A 21584-nucleotide genomic window follows, 5' to 3' on the forward strand; every position below is an offset into this window, starting at 1 on the left:
TGAATCATGCTTAATTATGACTTGTGTCTTGTTAAAAGTTTTTAGCATCTAAGTTACGATTTATATTTGGAATTTATGGGTCAACGTAGATGAGCTTAAGCTTTAGCAAACACACTCAAAAGTGTGAGCAAAGATGGCAATCTAGATAAGCAAACATTGCAAGACCTTGACATGGAGGTAGCATAGTGTGCTGGACTAAGTACCATTGTTTGAGCTTGTGTCACTAGTGGTCGAGGATCCATATCCACATTCATATCCATAGCCTACAGCCATGTAGTCCTTGTATGCTACATGAGGCATGGCAGTGGCTCAAGGAGCACTGCTATTGCCATTGCGGACAAGAGGACTCATCCATCTCTACTTCTAGTGACATTGACTTTGGCAAGAGTTAGACGAGCACTTAGAAAATTGTAACTTCTATATCCTTGCTCTTGAGTCTTGTGTTTGTTCACTACTTTTTTATACACACTATCAGCATGAGATTGCCAATTTTGGCTGCTCATCTATTAGTTGTTTTGGTACTAAACTCTCTTTGGGCAACTCTTTTTTGCACCTATGTTTGAAGTGAAGTCTCTACATGTTTAAAGTGCATTAGTTTAAGTGCTAACATTAAGTATGGCCCTTAAAATCATATGCATAATTCCTTTGCGTTGGACATAGCATTAGATGTATGCCTAAGATTTTTTAGTTCAATTAGTACTATACTAACATCAGACAACTAATTGGACACCCTCGAGCATGACAGCAGTGTATGAGTTCAATATTGCAAGATGTCTAGAGGAGAGCATCGAACTCGTCTCAAACTATGGAGTTGATTACTAGCATTATAGCTTGGAATATTTGGTTAGTGAGATGGAATGATGCCATCGAGATGTTTGACATACTTGCGTGAAAGATTCTCGACAGAGATTGTCCACTCTCTCCATGCTAAGGGCAAGCCAATTAATAAAATTGTTGTTTTTCGAGCGTGTCATACCCATAACTAGTGTTACTAGCCAAAATACCACTCGTTGTCAAGCCTTTCTGATCCACCAGAATCTCCATTGTAACTTCAATATCTTGATGATATCAACATCAGAGAGTGGCTGATCCACCTTCTGTGAATCCTATGGCTTAGGGCTAGCCAGTCTATATACCAGTAATTTTGTTGTTTTCTGTGCTTCTATACAATTAACCAGTTGTACCCTACATTTATGTCCTTTGTACAGTTTTGCTTGCTTTGGTTACAATAACCTTTCTGTATGCTTGGTTGTAAGAAGAGAACAATGTCAGAGCAGAAACTTATAGTGGTACAGCTGAGATGTGCTTTGTTGAGTTGCCCTTTCTTCTACTTGCAAGTTGGATTGTAAGCAATTAGATGATAGATCGTGTGATCTCTGATTAGGCTCCAGAATCTTCATAATAGGTATTTGTATGTTGCTAATTTAGAATCTCATCTTAAGCACGCCCTCCTAGAAATGTGGATGGTGAATTTTCACAGACACTAGAAGATGCATATGTCCGAGCACAGACATTTGAAAGTGAGTGTTGAATGAGTGTCTACTGAGACAGTTCTGGTGTGTCTCGCAAAATGTGGTGGTCTTTTCATTTGATATGCTTTTAAACATGCTGTTTCACATTAAGATGCTCTTTTTAACTATGTTGTATCATGCAGTTGTTTCAAGCTTCAATGCTACTTGAGCAAATGGTCAAAGCAGAATGTCTGCGGGAGACATGGTCTAATTGGACCTCTCTGTCAGTGGGAGCAGGGATAAACACACTTGCTGCTTTAGCTCTTAGGATTTATGCCTTTGATGCTGCAATCAAGTACAAGAGATCTTCACTGGAATCAGATACAGAAGATTCTGATAGGCCAGGCAAAGTCATGAAGAAGAAAAGAAAGAAAAACCCCACAGAAAACATTGTGTAGTCGGTGCTGTTTGAATCACTTCTTTTGTACCATATAGAAAAGCCCAGAATTGTGCTTGATTCTCAAAGGGAATATAGCTTGTTCAGCTCTGAATGCTGTAAGAGAGCTTTTCCGGAATCAGAAATAGCAGTTTATGAGAGGTCAAACAAAGCTGTAGGAGAGGGAACACCATAGAAGACTATCCATAGTCTTGGTTCTCTTATTGCTGCTTTTGTACCATATAAGAAAGTCTGGTATTGTGCTGTGTCTTATTTGACTAGCTTTTCTCTTGGTCCAATTCAAGGACACACAGCACATTCATTAGCTTCTGTATATTGAGATTTTGGCCTGTTTACAGGTCAGTGCCAAGAATTTGGCTGTAAAGGTGGAATCTCATTGATGGGAGTTCTCTATTTTGTGAGCCGATCTTTCGTGGTCATCTCATATTTTTGACAATGTGAATATGATAAGCGGTCCAAATTTTGCAGAGGATTTCAAAAAGAGAGGTTATGTGAATGTCAATTTGCTCTAATTCTTATTATCAGTAACTGTTTGCAATGAAGCCAGAGGAAAAAACCATCCATTTTATTCAATGTTGGATTGATGGTCAGTCTTTATGGTGTGTTTTCTATTTCATCCTGTCTTGTTGATCACCTTTATTTTCAACTGAATCTCCTGATTTTCAGTGAAGGCAAAAGGATGGCTAAAATGGCAACACTGTTATGAGTGGATGATCTGAAGGCTTTGCCACCTTTCAGATCTTAATCTCTACAAATATGTTTGTACCTCATTGGTCAATGAAGGTTTATAATGCACATCAGAGTAATGAGCATTGACATTTATGAGTCAAAGAAACTTGAAAGCGAGTATTTAGGGGAATGCCTGAGTTGAAAATAACAAGTTATGACAACTGAGCAAATCCAAGATGTCATAAAATGCACATTATCCTGATGTCTATATGTGTAAATAGCCACTATTCAATGCCAGCTGTTACTATTCAATGCTCACCAGCTTATGATCTTTAGGTATGATGGATATGCAGCTAGTTTTGTCCTTGCAAGTTGATTGTGTGCAGAATTTGGTCTCCTAAGTTCAGCCTGTGGACCCTTTGTAAGGTGCACCAGCAGTTCAAGTCATTCACAATTACTTTACGTTTACTCCATTACTACTTCTGGTTGCTCACAAATTGTGTATTTGGGTTAACTTGAAAATGTCACATCCTTGAAAGTGTACAATGGTCCACTTGAAAATTCCTAATAATTCCTCTACATAGAGAATTTGAAGGATGGACAGTACTTGTGGCAGTGATTATGTGGTGTCAACAAGCGCCTCTGTAAAAGTATGCATGCAATTTTCAAATATTTTTTCCATAGAATACACAAATCCGTATCTTGAGCATGATGAAATTGGTAAAGTTGTTTATATCTTCCCCCTTGCTAGTTGTGTTTACCTCATGAATATTGAAGGCTTTGACAACTATGTGGATTGCATTAATAACCTCTTGCTTGTAACCTCACAAATGCATTGTTACCGAGCTTTTCCAAAAGTTGTCAATGGAAGTAAGGGCTGTGTTTTATTCATTGAGAGGAGAGTAACTTGTTACAATAAATGATATCCTTATTGTTTACAAGGTGAAAGAAGACCGTGAAAGGTGGAAAAGTAAAGTTGGAAGAAGAAAAAACTAATCGCAATAAATACTCATTCCAACTTCCAAGCATAGGGCTCATCTTGCAAATTTTGAAATCAAGTGGATGTATTGTGAAGGCCTACAGCCAAGCAGTCAACATTGTAACGATGAACTGAGTGTCAAAAGAGGGGCAAACCTTAACCTATCCAACCTTATAAATAAGGTTCAAAACCACAGTATAAAAGGAATGTATGTGCAAACTAGTGGATCTTCCACTTTTCTTCTCTTCAGGCAAGTGTGAGAGTTCCTTTTGCTTGCTTCAATGTTATTTCTTCTCTCTCTAGCTTGCTCGCTTGTGTGTGGGATGCACGGACTGAGCAAGGAACAATCAAGGGGAGCCCATTGAAACTTGTGCCTAAGCAAGAGACTAGCATGATAGAAATGGATGCTACATTAAGTAGTCCCATGCTCTCTTGAGCTCTATTATTTGTTTTCTTGTATTCTTTTGCATAAATCAAAATAGGTGGATAAAGAGCAACCTAGGTGAGAGAGGTGACTTGAGAGCATGTGAAATGGCTCGAAGGAATAGGACCTCCTTGCCAAAGGTAGCATAGGCCACTCAACATAAAGATGAGGTAAAAAACTTGGTACTTCATGCTTTGAAGGCAAAAGGCTTCAATTTACCCCTTTGATAGCTTAGTTATGACCCATTTGTCATCTTGAACTTGAGAAGAGGAACTAAAAAACCCAACGATACACAATATAAAGATCAAATCAAGTCTAGGTTGATTGGTTTCTTCCTCTAGCAAGTATGCACATGTGAAGCAAGATGTCACCTACAATCCCTCTTGCATCGATCAATTTTGAAATTTCAAAAAAGCGTAAACCTTTTCACTTGAGGAAAGAATGCTCGAGCAAAAAGCTTGGAAGTTCAAAGAAAACTCTAACGATACCCTTGACTAATAGGTTGCATTCAACCTAAGAGTCTTGTAGAAGAAAGTGTTCAGGTATGACCTACTTAAATCCCAAACTATTGTTGTTTAAAATTTCACCTTGGATACAAAGCTAGGTAGCTAAAATGTATTGAAACAGAAGTTAGATTGCATGAAAGTGTGAGGATGATTGTTGCCATCAATCCAAATTGCATTTTTCTAGACTCCAACCTCTAGCTACTTAGCAGGAGACAAAAATGAAATTTAAGATAGAATATAGTCACCTAGGTAAAAGATTCGTCCAATGTTGTTTCCATATTCACTCTGAACATAGAATAAGGTCACACATGGGTACTCGATGATTCAAATGATGCTAGTTAGTTACAAACCATGTGTAGAGTTGTAAAATCCATTCAAATCAAAACCAATCTTCAATTTCATGTGCACTACACAATTTCTTAAACAAACTTAAGTGTATCTATTCACAATAAACCATCATTATGCATGCCAAGCATCCAAAAATGGCTATCTCTAACATTGCATTAAAAATGAGAATTGTGGAGTAGCCTTTAGGCTCCCCAATTCTTTTAACTGGAGGATGTAATAAAGATTTTCTAATTGCTTCAACTTATGATCATAACTAGCAGCATTGCATACTCCATCTTCTTCCTGACATTCTTAAACAATAAACAATGGCATGGAATCTTTTTCCTTACCAATTCCTAACCATACAACTCAATCAAATAACAAATCAAGGACCACTTGAACGAAACAAGCCTACGTGGATTCCGCTCTTCCTTAATCATCAAAGCTTAAAGCTGTTGATTCAAATCTTCCTTAATCATCAAATCTTAAAGACTATCTCGATGCCCCATCTAGTACCTTGTCAACCAACTTGCATGTTTTCTTAAACTTCTTCAAGGAGGGGAGTGCCTTAAGTGCTTTTCATAAAGTTCTTGGTTCCTATGCTTAACAAGTGTTGAGCATGGTTTTTTTTCAAGAAAAAATATCAATACAGCCAATACGCTTGGAAGTGATGAGAGAGAGAGAGAGAGAGAGAGAGAGAGAGAGAGAGAGAGAGAGAGAGAGAGATGATTTGTAACCATTGCAAGAGGCCAAAAATACCTATAACCTATAATATCATAAGCTATGTAGTATCTAGAGATAGACAATATAATAAAAAAAATCTAATCTAAATTATGATAGCAAAAGAAACTAGATCGTAGTATGAGGGTTCGTATCATCTCCCTTATTGGGGTGTTGAAGCACAGTTTGAATCTCCTCCCATGTAGACAAGAACCTATGTGTTCAACCCTTGCTTAATGGTATCTCCAAAATAATCTATGAGACAGAAATGTGTACAAGGAATGCGACTAAGTAATGATACAATGATATATTGCAGTGCCATCCTATCTAAAGTTCCATTTGGTCATGATTGATGGATATATATGTCACACATCCTTGATAAGAGCATAGGGGAACATCAAGATTCGAGCCTCAGATCTATGAGTTGTTTCTTGTGTTGTCAACGGATCTCCATCATCTCTCTCTAGTGTAGTCTATGTGTTTGGTACACATGGACCCTCAGTTGGTGTGTAGCTTTGATCTCCTTTGTTTTTTGGACTATCACCCCTTTTGTGCATCGATACAGGTTGTGTTTTTATGAGAGAGATAAATGTAGAGCCTCTAGATTATAAGTAGGGATTCCATGAGAGAGAGAGAGAGAGAGAGAGAGAGAGAGAGAGAGAGAGAGAGAGAGAGAGAGAGAGAGAGAGAGAGAGAGAGAGAGAGAGAGAGAGAGAGAGAGAGAGAGAGAGAGAGAGAGAGAGAGAGAGAGAGAGAGTGTGTGTGTGTGTGTGTGTGTGTGTGTGTGCGTGTGCGCACGTGCATGCTATATACTAATGTCCTCTTAGTCGCCTCAAAGGCGTATGGGACAAAGTAATACAAATCAGAGTTTTTAGTTACAATCCACTTCAAGAAGCCATTGGCACAAAAAGAAACCCATGTCAAGGGACCATTAATGCCAAAAAGAAAATCAATTACTAAAGCTATAAACGTTAAGAATACATTAGGACCCAAAAGTAATTAGGCTGCAGGCTTTTTCAACTCCCTTATGATGACTCTACCACCTTGGAAAACTACCCATTTTCCCTAAAGTAACCTAACACATAGGATTTTTGAACTTCTATATGATGACTTTGTCACCTTGATAAAGTGCACATTTGCCCTCTTTTTTAATTGCATCTTGGTAATTTGACCTAGCTGCTCTTTGAGTTTTGTTGGTGTAAGTTCATATTCTTGATCCATAGTTTGGTTGCCTTGAATCAATTTGATTGCTTTATTGCTTTGAGTATATCTTCCATGTTTTGAAACTTCGAAGTTGCTTGATTCTTTTCTTGCTTGATAAGTTGCCATGCTACTATCCACTTGAGCCCATTCTCTTCTAGTAGTGGCCTTAGTTTGGTTTCTAGCACGTATATATCTAAACGTTCTCAGTGCTCTTTGTCGGTTAGTTTATTGTGTTTCTTTATGCCATCTGCTAGGGTTTGGTCTCTAGCACATATATCTCTAAACATTCTTGGTGCTCTTTGTCAGCACATATATCTCTAAATGTTCTTGGTGCTCTTGGTCAATTAGTTTACTGTGTTTCTTTATGCCATCCCCTAGGGAGACCTCCTAAACATGCATGTAGTGCAATCTTGTTTTGTGATAAAGATTCATTAATTGCTGAAAAGATGGCGTTTCTCACACCTTGTTGATCCACCTCCTTCCTTCAATTTCCTTTTGTACTTGTTGATATGCCACCTTTCTTGTTTCAATTCCCTTATGTACTTCATCTTATACTTTCATTGCTATTTCCTTAACTTCAATCTTTTTAGTGGTTATAGCCACTTCTCTTGCTAGCTTTCCCTCTAATGCTACCAAGTGTGCAAGCACTTTGGCAAGTGAGTCTTTCAAATCTATATTTTCTACCTTACAAATATGATGATGTAAAAACTCCACATGAGCAAGACTTTGGATTTGGCTTGGAGGGTGATGCCATGACCGTTGAAAGTCTTTGCATTCATCTTCCTATTAGGACAAGAGCTTAGACTTAACTTTTACTACTAGGTGCTACCCTTGCACCCTAGGGGGATGTAATGAGGAAGATTTAAAACTAGTCAACTCTTTTCTGTGCAAGCAAGCCTTTACATAAAAGGGGGAATATGTGGATGGAGAAGAAAGAAAGAGTAGGGCTAATCAAAATGCAAAAAATGCAACAAATGGAATTGTGATTGCCAAGTTGGAGAGAGAAAGTGTGTGAAAGAAAGTAAAGAAAGAAATTCGATATTAATGTAATCTAAGACACCTCACAAACCCATAGGAAAAAACAATATACCTTAAGATTTCATAGAGATCCACTTTGAGGTGTGTATAAATGGGAACAAACTACTAAGCTTACAAGGGTTACTATATAAGTGAATGAACTTAAGTAGCCTAAGGCTTTTTGAGCTTCTATGATGACTTTGCCGCCTCAATAAACTATCCATTTGCTCTCTTTTCTAGCTACCTTTATCTTGGTGATCTCACTTGGTCATGCTTTGAGTTGTGATGGTGTAAGCTCATCCATGATTCACATTTTGGTTCCCTTGAAACATTTTGATTGGTTTAGTGCTTCAAATTTCTATTGTATATCTTCAACTAGTTGAACCCTTGACTTTCAAATATTAGCTTGAATATGGTTCCTATCTAGTATGACCCCAACGTTCTTAGCAGTATTCATCCTCTAGTTTCTCTTGTGTTTCTTTATGCTACCTATTAGGGAGCCCCCCTAATGCATGCGATTTGATATTCTTTTGTAATGTAGCTTCATTATCTATAGAAAACCTAGTGTTTATTATACCTTGGGTATCTTTTTCTTTCCTTGTTTTTAATTTCTTCCATAAATCCTCTTGCACTCTTGTTGTGATGTGAGAGAGAGAGAGAGAGAGAGAGAGAGAGAGAGAGAATGTCTCAAGAATTCAAACGACATATAAATAACTGTATGGAAACTCAAGAGAGATTACAAGAGATGAATATTTATATCTTTCACCAATGTTTGTCAAAGGTCAATGCAAGTGAGAGAGTGAGAGGTCGTGTGAGAGACAAAGAGCAAGGATGAATTCCTCTTAATTTTATTTCTTCAAAACTTAGCTTGATATTTTAAGGTTGATTTGTGAATAATTTTAACAATCATATCCTAGTGCTAAAGTAGAATGTGTGTAATAAAAGCCCATTCTATATATACTCAAGGAGGGTCAAAGATCTAGATCACTGCTAGTTGCCTTAGCATCCTTTTGTGCCTTCCTCACACAACCTTAATACATGGAATCCCAAATTCTTCATCCAAGATTTGTTTAGAATCATAGGAATCCATACCAACGTGAAAGAAACCTCATGATACATCAATCATAACAGGTGAGTCCCCAACCTTTTCTTTGTCTTTCCTTGGCATGTGATGTACTTGTGGAGTGATTGTAATCCACGACTCCAACGTCTATCAATAGACCCGTGACTAGTAGACTCACCAAATTTCGCATGAGTTGCTTGTCTAGTCCAATTTGCAAGGCGATTCCACTAGCCAGTCAACCTACTAAGTAGCTAGTCTAGGTCAAGACCTATTTGATACTTCTTTACATGAAGGCTTCATGAGATTCACACGACTAATGAAGGTTTAACTAGTGTTTAGAAAAAATTTAGCCATAATTTAGCACCTTCAATTGACATCAACATTCATAGATTGTACCCAAACAATGGAGACCATGGGTGATCTACTTGTTTTCTAATCTATGTTTTGGGCACGGGTGAAAATGAGCATAAATTGATACGCTTCATTTTTCTTTGAAAAGGGCTTCTATTTTTGGTAGAGCTCTACATGGAAGTCTTCTACTATGGAGTATGTCTATAGGTCACTTGCATCCTAGGAACCCTCCCTACTACACGGTCAATTGTCTTGCTTAGCTCACTTATAAAATGTGCACTTTTATGTGTGCAATTGTTAGCACACATTTGGTTAAATTTCACTTAGATCCTAGAAGGGATTTTGTGACATCAATAAGAAATATCAAAATTTTATTCCATGTGAGATGGTCAATGAAAACCATAAACTATAAAGTTGTAGATAAGGATGCAGCTCATCCATTTCAAATTGAACTCTAGTAAGTAATACCAAGTATGTATGCTTTTGGAACCCTTGAGAATTCTCATAAATGCTTCAAAACAAAAAATATGAATAGGTAAGAAAGGTTGATTTTGGACTTCATAAGGAGCAAGCAATGATATCATTAGTGTACACCTTTAGCCCCTTGCATCGACACAACCATTGAGCTTTCATAGTCCTTCATTTTCTGAGTCCTTTTTTATTTGCATGACCCTTCATTATTTTCCTAAGAGAGAACACAACCTCTATCTTAGATGTTATTATTTCTAATGCACTTTGCCACACAATATTTCATTAATTGCTTCCAATTGGAGGACATTGATCAACGGCAAGCATTGGGCTTTGTGTGCTTGAGACTAGAATTGTAGCAACACTTCAGGGTCCTAAAGAGCCCACTCACTTGTAAAAATCTCAAAATAAGATTTACAAGTCGAAAAATAAGATTTTCTTATACTAGCACCTTCGATACAAGAATGTCAAAACAAGTAAAGTGTCTCACGTAAAACCTACATGCCTAACTCAATGAGCCAAATAGGTAATACTAATTTACGAGGTTGGAAGTAAGTCACCAAACAAATTAGAGAGGGAGTATGGGAGGCAGCATGGCATAGTGTCATGTGAACAAGCTATTCCAACATGGAGGAGAGAGTAATCTTTAATCCAACAATTTGTGGTTCTATATCTGCTTACACATAATGTTTGACTCAACTAAATTTGATTTAATATTTCTTTCTTGTTGTAGGATTGCTATGCTGAGTCATTGTAGGAAGATGAGACAAGCTGTCATGATGTGTATTTTTCCTATGTATGGATGTACAGATCACGTTGTCCTCATTTTCCTTTTATATTTCTCTTCATGTATGGATCTACACACTTTATAACATTCTAGAGAGTGCAATGATTTGTATATCTCAGACTTGCATTTCAAAAGAAGCTAGAGATCTTTTCATACAATGCCATAGAAGTCCCAGAAGAACACATATCAGCCTGCCTCACACATGATGACAATTACAATAGATATCATATGAAGCTTTCCTCAAGATGAAAGAGGTGAAGCACGAATATTCTTGGGGGGATAAAAAGAGGGAATGAAGCATGAATAGACTCTGAATCTAGGCACCTAGTCTTGCCTGCTTGATTGAACATCGGTGTTCATACTGTGGAAAAGGCTTCAGCTTCAAAACCAGATGGCTGTTCACCAAGATCATCCACAAGGCTCTGCAACAAGCAATACTGGATGGCATGAAAAGTGTGTTCTGGGTCAGTGGGGGCAGGCAGCTATAAGAACTCTAATTTTCTCTGGGGTGATGTGGCTGCAGCATCTCATGTATCCATTGCCTTACAGGATGCACAATTCCATAAATCCTGTAACATACAGCAGCAAGCATGGTAATCAGGAAGTTCCAAAATGATGCCGGCCAATAATAAGGATGAAGCAGGCGGAAAAAGAAACTTATAAGATGTCTTGAGTTCCTTCCCACCTGCGAAAACAAACAAAATTGTCAGGTCCCCAAATATAACACCTCTCCACCTCAGCAATGAGTTAAGGTAGAGAATACATAGACCAAAACCCAACCAAAGAAGAAATGTATTGAATAAACGGTGGAGTTAGGACAATCTCTCATGCTCGCCACTCTCAAGGGAGACAGTCCTGTACAGATAAACATCACTTTGATAAATGCAATCGGCAAATTTGCAGCTGTGGCTTTCTCAACAATTGTAGTGCAGGTCCATGTATAAAAATGTGATTTTCTTATGAAGGTAAAAGCCAGCTCATAACATTTGTTGTGATTGCCTTCAACTTTGGGGTGGGTTTAAGTATAGTTTGTTAAGGAAGGTCGCAGGATAGACAGACCACTAGAACCAATTCATGAATGAAGAGGAAGAAGATGCTTCTGCTACCATCAACAACTCTGACAGATTATTCTAAAAAGAATTTTTATCTTTTGTATGTTTTTCCCTTAATGGATTTGCTCTGTAAAAACTCCTGCCAAATATGTAAAGTTTCAAGCTTTAACTTGACTAGGTTGCCTATGAGCTAGTCTCCCGGGCCATGTCATCATAAAGGGGGGCAAAAGCCAGCAAGTGTCGGAACTCATTATTTGAAGGGGGGTGTTGAGAAATAGACAAATGATGTATGCTCCAGGAAGAGATGTTCTGAATCCCATATGCACAGTGAGGATATTGTTTAAAAAAGCTGTGCAGTACACTGTTTCGCATCCAATGGGGAACATTACTACTCACTTCAGTTATCCCAGTTGCACATGGGAGTCTGAGAAACAGAGAAAATGCTTATAACTTACAGGAAAAAGACAATCCAAAGCATCCCAAGCAGCATGGCGGACAACTCTAGTTGGATACATGGGTCCTCCAGGAGCTGTGAAACTGTACAGTGCAGACTTCAGTCTAGTACTGGTTGTGACACGTAATTCAAGCCCTGCAGTTAACAAAGGCAAAATGTCATCCTTGTAAAGATTGGGCACATTGCATTCACATCACTATTTTTACCCAGAAGAGCGCACACACATGGATGCATGCATGCACACACTTAGAGCACCCACAACATGGGGGATGCTATCCTCTCACAGGATCCACATTCACGGTTAACTGGAACAAAAATAACAGTATTCTTTTGAAATAATACAATCCAAAAATTAAGTACCTTTTAGACACTTTGCGCTTCGTAGATAGTGCAACAAAACAGGTTCCACCTTGACCTTTTGCAACTGCATAAACAGAAAGACTACATCAGAAACACTTGTTACACCTTTTGAAAAGTTTCTCACAATAGCTTTCCTCGAGATTGTTTCCTTCGACACAAAGCATGCCTGATCTGTAAGTTCCATCACAAAGACATCTGCTGGTGCTCCCATGGTGCAATTTGAGAATATAGTACACCAGTTCAAAAAATCTTCCAATCTATCACCTGCAAGACTCCATCACTGAAACATCTGTCAACTATCCAGGGGTTTTTCCTCTAAATGCAATCGAGCGCAGTAGAAGATGAAAAGTGAGGAGTACCTGGCTCGTAAAAGAAGAAAAATCTTGAAATGAGAAGAATAAGATCCCTCTGAGCCTGAGAGCAAATAATGATCATGTAAACGGCACATCAAATACCATGTAAACCGCACATCAAATGTCCAGTTGTTTGCTGGTGTTATCAAAATGAAGATGCTAAATTACCTGAATTGGCAACTTGGTTATACAATTGGGTTTAAGAGCGACATTTTCAAATGTGTACTGAAATCAAAAAGTTTGCAAATACCATCAAACTAATCAGAACGAGGTATATAGTTCATAGAAAACAGATGAGACACAAAATAATGAAAAGAGCATTTATTGTTCAATGAAGCTTTGAGGTTGATATATATCCAGGACCATTCTTACCAATGAGAAGATCCTACAAAATATCAAAATCACAATTCAATTTGTGACCCGTTTCTGCTGCCCTAGCACTGAAAACCTTTTAAAATCATAGGACACAAGGATTAGCACGTTAAACATACCTGAATCCTGATGGTAGGAAGCCAAACAGTATGCAGCAAGGTATATTTTAACATATGGGTTTAACATCTGGGTTTTCTTAGTTAAGTCTGTCCAGATGTAGAAGCCTTCAATACAGCATATCATGAAGGAATCAGTGCTGCTATTGCAGTTCTACAGACGAGGGAAGCCATGCCATAAGCATGAAAACAAACCATTGTGGCACAAGGTGCATGCATTTAAGTGTACTGCTTTATTCTATGGTCATTGAGAGTGACACTCAGCAAGATGAGGTCGGTATTTTAATTCATAATGTTGTGCCCATCAATCTGACATCTGAATGATCTGTAAAAGGGTCTATGCAAAGGGCTTCATTACATTCTATCTTTACTGCTTTACAGAGCTTGTGAAGCTTAAAACTAATAAAGTCGATTTTGAGTAAGGATCCCAAACACCCAGAGGTGTCCAACCTCACTGCATGGCACGTCCAGTATATATGCAGTATACTAAATACAGCTACAGAAGATCTACAGTATCAAAGGGATGCCTGAGCCATCACCAAATATTTAAGTACATAACCATCATCTTCTTCAAGATAAAGAAAAGTTGGAACAAGACTCCCCCATCCTCAATGAGGGATCCATCTTATATTGTGCTTTGGTTTACGTACAGTCCACTTTGTGAGAACAGGTGAAGTGGTAAGTGAGCTTTTCAGAAAGGATATAGTGTGATGATGGAGGATTCAAGCTCCATACTACCAAAATCATAGAAAACTTTGCTGAGATAGTGAATTTTTCTCCAAATCGGTATTTGGTTCATCACAACTACATACAAATTCTAATTTCTATACCCAAAGCAAGTTTTTCCTTGTGACACATACAACACCCTCCCTAGTCATATTGCAATGGGGTGAACATGGGATATGAAATGCGACCCATACTGGCCACTAATATATGAAGTCTCTATTCTTAATTCAAAGGCATTTATGAACAAAGAAACCATGATTTATACATATGCTTTAATAACAATAAGGAAATACTATAAGGGGTGCTAACTTTTGGGGCCTATTGTGTGTCATCTAACATCCAAAGGCATTCTAACTGTCCTGTTCAGTGAGTTTTTTATTTATTTACTGATTATTTTATGTGCCCGTGTTGATTTATGTTTACTACCCTTAAGATTATTTCTACAGACCTGTTTCATGGTTCCAATGTAGGGACATTACCATCTTCTTCAAGGAGGTGAGCATGTGATATCACCATCTTCTTATGGTGAGCATGTGCAAGTTGATTTATGTTCATACAGATGTGTTTCATGGTTCCGATGTAGGGACATTACCATCTTCTTCAAGGAGGTGAGCATGTGGTGTCCCAGTAGATCACCACCTTCTCTAAGGATGTGAACTTACACTTCTCTTGTGGTGAGCACACACATTCTCAAGTGTTGCAATAAGTAAATAGCAAAAAGTTTCAGAAATTTCAGCAAGATCTTACAAAGGGAACAAGATGCAAGTGATGAAGAATTATTGTCCTCAGCAAAGCGGCACACATTGCATACTGCCAGGTTTTTGGAAGATCATACTGACTTGGGACAGTGACACACAAATGCAATTGCAACTAAAGAAGTAAAGTTTCCCATCATTATTTGGGGAAGTTCAGGAACTTGCAACATTAGATGCAAATTGGATGAAAGAGGGTGACTTCATAGACTCACCTCAGTTGTTGCAGCTTGACCTTCAAGCTTTTCAGCTAGAGCCGATCTTGGTTGTGGCCCAATCAGGTTCAATAACACACACGATTTGGTGTCTGATGCTTACCAGGGGGGCTAGGACTTCTGCTCCTTCAGTACAAATAGGCTCAGATATGTACTGGCCACTAAATGCACTTAAGAGGGGGGGCTAGGACTTCTGCTCCTTCAGTACAAATAGGCTTAGATATGTACTGGTCACTCGATGCACTTTGTGTTCATCCAAGGTCCTGTTTGTTGACGACATATCTGCTTTGGAACCTACTATGATCAGTGTACTATTCACTATGTTTTTGTACATTCGGTTCTTGAGCTTTCTTGGCATGGTAGCTTGTGAAGAAATAGCCCTAATTTAATAGAAATCTTAATCTGAATCATGGGTAGTCCATCTCCTGCGTCATGGGTTATCTTGATCCAAAGTCTCATTCCTAGGCCACTAGTATTGTATCATATGTCCACCTTAACTTCTAATGAAATAGTGAAGGCAAGCACACTCTCGCATCAGGACATTTGGCTCAACTCTTATACATAGGTAATGTATACGAACAAAAACAACAGATCAACAAGATGTAGAATGAAAAAAAAAAGAAGTGAAGGAAGTGCAAGCAATAGCATCAGCAGAGAGAGGTGAAGAAATTCTACTTGCATGATTTCTTCTTAACCAGCCTGTAGTTTGAGGGAATTGTATCACTTACTTTGCTGGGACAGTTATGTCAACCTCTCTAAGGGCAGAAACCTAGAAGTTTGTCTTTCTTTAACTCTAGCTGCTGCAAAACAGACAATTCTATACTTCTAATTCTACCATGATCCACAGCATGAACATCCTTCCATTCACATTTGATTAAATGAGACAAAATAAAAATGATAGTTCACAAAGAGAATACCATTGTACATGATCTCTTAATTGCTTTCAAGAATGAATACCAGAAGAAACTTAAGGAAAAGGAATAGAGTTTGTACATGATACAATGAATAGAACCGCCTAACATTACTTTGTACATCAATCCTGCCATGAACAAGCAAAGTTTAATTTAGTTAGCCCAGAGAAAGGATCAGAGGTAAACCTCAGCTTAGAGCAGCAATGTGTAGCTTTCATTCAACAAAACAAAGTCTCCACATACCAGAATACATTTGTGGCTCCTTCAGTAAATGCTGTAAAATATCGTAAGAAACCATCAGCTTGTTCTGCCGGACCTTCAAAAAGCTGAGGGAGAAATATTATTTGCTCTCTAAGAAATTGAATAAATAGCACCTTAGACAAACTCTACTTCATATGAAATAAAAATTACCAATCAGTCTTAACAACTTTAGAGGCCTATATGTCATGCCTTATGTGTTTGTACTTTATAACTTGGTTCAATAACATAACACTTCAACCTAGGATTTTGGACCGTGTCTGTGTCAGAAGTTTCACAAAAATCTTACATACAACTTTGACACAAGATCATACAGCAGCAAAGGCCTTAGATTGTGTATGGGATGAAAGCCAATCTCACACATCCCTCAATAGCGAAAAAGGAAAAGGTTAGTCTTGTGAAAAATAGGCATGTCAATCCATTTTATCAACCTCAATCTATTATTCCCCATATCCACTCATGTCACACTTCCGAATTGGCATGGGAAACTCTCAAGTCAATGTAGTAGACTCAAAATGAAGCTCGCATCATGTATTTGATGGATGAGCTTGATAACCTTAGCATGAATTTAAGGAAATGACATTTTTAACCATCTCACAAGGATTAAAGTCCTCAAGGAACAGCTTCTTAACATGGATGAAGTTGTTGATGAAAAGAAGTCCATTTCTATAACCCTCAACTCCTTGCCTCCTTACCAAAGTTTTCACCTCTCTTTCCACGAGAGGTGATAGATGACCCCTCTCTTTTGAAGAACTTATAGAATTGTTATTAGGACGATTAAACAAGGAAGAATCACCAAAAGGTAGAAAGTAGCACTGAAGGATCGGTCTTCCTTATAAAAGGTAAAGTGGGCTCATCACAAAGTGACACTACAAAGAAAAAAGGGAAGTGTCACTATTGCCATAAACCTGGCCACTACATTGAGAGGAGTGTCAAAAAAGAGCAAAATTAAAGACTGAAGAAAGAGTGGTCAACAAAGAAGAGGTCGACATTGCTACCATGAAACCTACTTTCAAGGACTAAGAGGAGCGAGAAGAAAATTTAGTCCATGAAACCTACTTTCAAGGATTAAGAGGAGCAAGAAGCACATTTAGTCCATGATGATTGAGCTTTCAAAAAGTTGCACAAATTACCACCAAAGAGGGATTGTTAAATAAGGGGTGATAATTTGTGAAATTATTGTTGAATAAAATGTGCTAGGTGGTTGTGTAAATTAGCAGCATACTTTACCATTAGAACAAAGCAGTTTCAGGTATATGAATATCATATAACCACTATTGTAAAAGGGTCCTTTTGTTTGCGAACTTCCTAGCCAATGTGACACCTTTGAGTATACGTACCATCTATATTTGTGACACATAGCAAGGGTGTGGTGGCTGTACTTTTCACTAATGTAAAGGGAGGTTGAAACCAGCCTGCATTTCAGAGAAAGCGTGGTAAATAACCTGATTACGCACTAATAACAAAAAGCAAAAAATTCACATAAACTGAAAATGCAAAGGTTACCGATCAATCTTGGGCATTGGACATCCAATTGGCCCCAAAGCTAGCACTCCTTGCGACTTAACTTGTATCGCCAAAGGATGAAGTACACTAAGATCTAGCTTGATCTCCTTCAATCTTCAATACATCTTGCTATCCATGGCAAATCAAGCCTTAAAACCAAATTGCCCCTTGGTTTGGTTGGGGATTGGCCTTCAATTTGCTCTGTGGAAGATAAATTCTTCCCCAAACTTCATGTTGGCTAGTTGATCTCTTGAAATTCTCTGAAATCCCAAATTTCAGCTATTGAATTTTAAGTACTAGCCCTCGAGTTTTGAGCACTCTTCCCAGGGTGGCTATCAAATCCTACTTTTTATTGTTAAGTAGGGTTTTGTAGCAAAAATTCTCTAGCTGAAATCTCTTGGGGGAAGTTGTGAATTAATTAGCTGAGAGAAAAGAGAGGAAGCTAGAGATAGGGAATTTTAGAGATTCACCGCCAAAATTGGCTGAAATTTAATGCTGCCCTGCTGTGAATGGCTGATTGATTACATCCCACCATCAACAAGAGCCCGACATGCAGCCCCTTGCCCTTGTGGGGCCCAAAATTTCTATCATCTATCTATAGATAGCCTATGGGGGTTGCCACTTGCCTCCAATGGCTATGAGAGAGGATAGCAAGATCCAAGCTCAGCACAGAAAACAGTAGACAATGTGAGAGTGAAGCACGACACCCGATGTAAATGGACTGAAAGAGTGTAAACTGAAAGTACAAGGTACAACCCTTAAACCTTAGGGTTGTAGGGGGGTGTTGACATCCGAACACGGTAAGTGCCCGTAAGTGTGTGTCATAAGCACATACAAAATAATACCATAAGTCTGGGGGAAAAAACCTCTCCTACCGAGAGTAAAAAGTGCCCCAGTGTTCTATTGATCACCGACACTCTGATGTGAGCGTAGGCATAAGTGAGGCGTGAGTGAAATACCCAACAAACCCCCCCTGGAGTGAAGAGTGATCAAGAGTACAAGGATCATTCACCACCAAAGGAAATCAAATTTAAAGCATGGTGAAATGCTTCAAATTTCTCACGAGGAAGAGCTTTGGTGAAGATGTCTGCCACATTACTGGTGGTAGGACAATAGACAAGGCTGATATCACCTGCATGTAGCCTCTCTCTGACAAAGTGATAATGTATCTCAATGTGTTTCGTGCGTGCAATGGCACTCTGATTGTCAGTGAACAAAGGAGTAGGCTTCATAACAGATACATCTAGATCAGCAAGCAAGCGTCTAATCCATACGCATTCAACTGTGGTAGTGAATGCTGCCTTGTATTCAGCTTCACATGACAATGTGGCAACAGTGAACTGTCTCTTGCTAAGCCAAGATATGCAAGACGAGCCAAGAAAGAAACAATTGCCACTAGTGGAGTGACATGAATCATAATTACCAGCCCAATCAGAATCACTGTAAGCATGTAACTGCAGTGGTCCCCCCTTGGCATAAAGCAATCCAAGAGATCTAGTACCTTGCAAATAACGGAAGACACGCTTAACAGCTTGCCAATGTGACATGCGTGGCTGATGCATATATCTGCTCAGGGCGGAAACTGTAAACTGTATATCTAGCCTAGTGTTGCATAAGTAAATAAGACATCCAACTGCTCGAGCATATGTGTGCATATCAAACAAATCACTGTCATCATGTAATGACAATTTAAGTCCAGGTTCCATTGGTGAACAGACTGGCTTGCAATCCTGTAAGCCAAACTTCTCAAGAAGTTTACCAATGTATCTTGACTGTGATAACCCAATACCTCTAGCATCATGTATGAATTGAATGCCCAAGTAATAATGCAAAGACCCCGACTCTGACATGTCAAAAGTTTGCTGCAAATTTTGTTTAAATGCTGAAATCTGATCAGCATTTAAACTCAGATGAGCTGTTTATGAACCCTTGGCTAAGCAAGAAAGCATTGATCTTTGCATACCAAGCTCTAGGAGCTTGTTTCAAACCATATAAAGCTTTTTTCAGCTTGTAGACCAAGTGTTCCAAGCCCTCAATTGCAAAACCAATGGGTTGCTGTACATATACTTCCTCATGAAGTTCCCCATGTAAAAATGCAATTTTAATATCCAACTGATGCACAGTCCATCCATAATGGGCAGCCAAAGCAACCATAGACCTAATGGTCGTCATGCGGGAAGTAGGAGCAAATGTCTCCTCATAGTCAATGCCTTTCTTCTGTGCATAGCCTTTAGCTACAAGCCTTGCCTTGTATTTGTCAATGGATCTATCTGCATTCCATTTCAGCTTGTAGACTCATTTTGTTCCAATGGCTTTCTTTCCAAATGGCAAAGACACCAAATCCCATGTTTGATTCTTAGTGATAGAATCCAATTCAGCTTTCATTGCTGCCATCCAATGCACACTTTGTTGTGCATCCTCAAAACATTCAGGCTCCTCATCATCAAGGGTGCTTCCTGCCATAACGAACTCCATGGCATGTGCACTATCATGCATACGAGCTTGCCTTCTAGTACGACCAGCCAAGGGTGCATCCAGAAGACTATCTTTCATAGTCTGTAAATACCATCTAGGCATTTGTCTTGCCTCCTGACTATGCATAAGCTCTTGCTGAATTTCAGTTTCAGCACTTTGTTGAATATTCAGATCAGCCAATAGCTGATTTTCTGCATTTTCCAAAGGAGTAGTTGGTTGAACATTGAGTTCACTTGCCGAAACTCGAGTTGAATCACCAAATGTAATGGGCAGCAGCCCTTCAAATACATCACAGGCAGCCTGATATGTATCTAAACCAGCCAGGAACAATTCTGATTTTTCATCAAATAGTACATCCCTACTAACAAACACCTTTTTAGAAACAGGATCATAGAGTCTGTAGCCTTTGCTCTCATTGCGATATCCCATAAAAATGCATTTGACAACCTTGTCATCCAACTTTTTCCTGAGTACCTTTGGAATATGTGTATATGCAAGGCACCCAAATGTACGGAAGTGTCCAACAGAAGGTTTCCAGTTGTTCCAAGCCTCAAAAGGTGTAATTTTCTTCAATGCTTTGGTGGGGCATCTGTTCAAAACATGGCAAGTACACATTACGGCTTCCATCCAAAAACTGTGAGGCAAGCTCTTTGCCTTCAGCATACATCTGGCCATCTCTATGAGAGACCGATTCTTTCTCTCTGCAGCCCCATTCTGCTGTGGAGTATAAGCAGCAGCGTACTGATGGACAATGCCCTTCTGCTTCAAAAAAGAATTCAGCATAGAGGACATGTATTCCCCCCCTCGGTCCGAATGGAGAGTCTTAATTTTACAACCAGACTAGTTTTCAACAAGTGCAATAAAAGCCAAGAATACATCATACACTTCTGAATTTTTGACCGAAGAGTAGACCCAACAAAATCGAGTAAAGTCATCAATAAAAGTCACAAAATAGTAACATCCTCCCAATGACTTCGTCTGTATAGGCCCACATGCATCTGAATGCACTAACTGCGACGTGGCTTTTGCTCTAAAAGCAACATCACAGGGAAACGAAAAGCGATGCATTTTTCCCAAAATACATCCTTCGCACAAGTGCTCAGGAGGTCTCTCTAGTAGAGGTAATCCATCTAGCATCTGTATACGCTGTAAGAGCATCAAGGTACCAAAGTTCACATGCCCCATCCTAGCATGCCATAACTCTGTCTGTATCATAGCAGGAGTAAGAGTGGATGTCAAATACGCTGACTGATCAATTGAAAGAGCATCCAACTCGTATAACCGATGACATAAAGTGCTTGTCAAGACCAAAGTCATGTGTTCTTTGTCTCTCACCATGCATCGGTTATCATCAAATGTGACCTATAATCCACAACGTGCTAAAGAAGAGATAGAAAGCAAATTCTTCTTTATGCCTGGCACAAATAAAGCATCCTGTAGGCGAAGAAGAGAGCCATCAATGGCTATGAACACAATCTCCCCAATACCTCTAACAGGGTATGATGCATTGTTGGCACACTGTACAGACTTGCCAACTGGAGTTGCATGAACAAATGCAAATAAATCTCTGTGAGATGTAATATGCCTAGAAGTTCCACTGTCAAAAAACCAA

At 38.8% G+C, this 21584-nt stretch overlaps 2 protein-coding genes across 3 annotated transcripts in view; one reads left to right on the forward strand and one right to left on the reverse strand.

Moving 5' to 3' along the window:
- Positions 1 to 2504, forward strand: part of MBD9 (methyl-CPG-binding domain 9) — a 77183-nt gene extending 74679 nt beyond the window's left edge. The window contains exon 10 of one of the 2 annotated variants that reach the window (XM_087699352.1): positions 1655 to 2504. In XM_087699352.1, the coding sequence (XP_087555478.1) occupies positions 1655 to 1909 (255 nt within the window). In that variant the 3' untranslated portion in view covers positions 1910 to 2504. The remainder of the gene's footprint in view (positions 1 to 1654) is intronic. The other variant, XM_087699353.1, reaches the window with a different exon arrangement.
- Positions 2505 to 10341: 7837 nt separating this feature from the next.
- The window catches only part of LOC148021463 (K-stimulated pyrophosphate-energized sodium pump protein), a 72544-nt gene continuing 61301 nt past the window's right edge, over positions 10342 to 21584 (reverse strand). Inside the window, exons 4-11 of the mRNA XM_087699354.1 lie at positions 15977 to 16059; positions 15816 to 15861; positions 12810 to 12866; positions 12648 to 12702; positions 12455 to 12552; positions 12289 to 12352; positions 11930 to 12063; positions 10342 to 11107 (exon numbers count right to left, since the gene is read on the reverse strand). Coding sequence (XP_087555480.1) covers positions 10916 to 11107; positions 11930 to 12063; positions 12289 to 12352; positions 12455 to 12552; positions 12648 to 12702; positions 12810 to 12866; positions 15816 to 15861; positions 15977 to 16059 — 729 coding nt within the window. The 3' untranslated portion in view covers positions 10342 to 10915. The remainder of the gene's footprint in view (positions 11108 to 11929; positions 12064 to 12288; positions 12353 to 12454; positions 12553 to 12647; positions 12703 to 12809; positions 12867 to 15815; positions 15862 to 15976; positions 16060 to 21584) is intronic.

Source organism: Lygodium microphyllum, chromosome 18 (assembly GCF_053477565.2).
Source record: "Lygodium microphyllum isolate KBCC chromosome 18, Lygodium_microphyllum_v1.1.10, whole genome shotgun sequence".
NCBI lineage: Eukaryota > Viridiplantae > Streptophyta > Polypodiopsida > Schizaeales > Lygodiaceae > Lygodium > Lygodium microphyllum.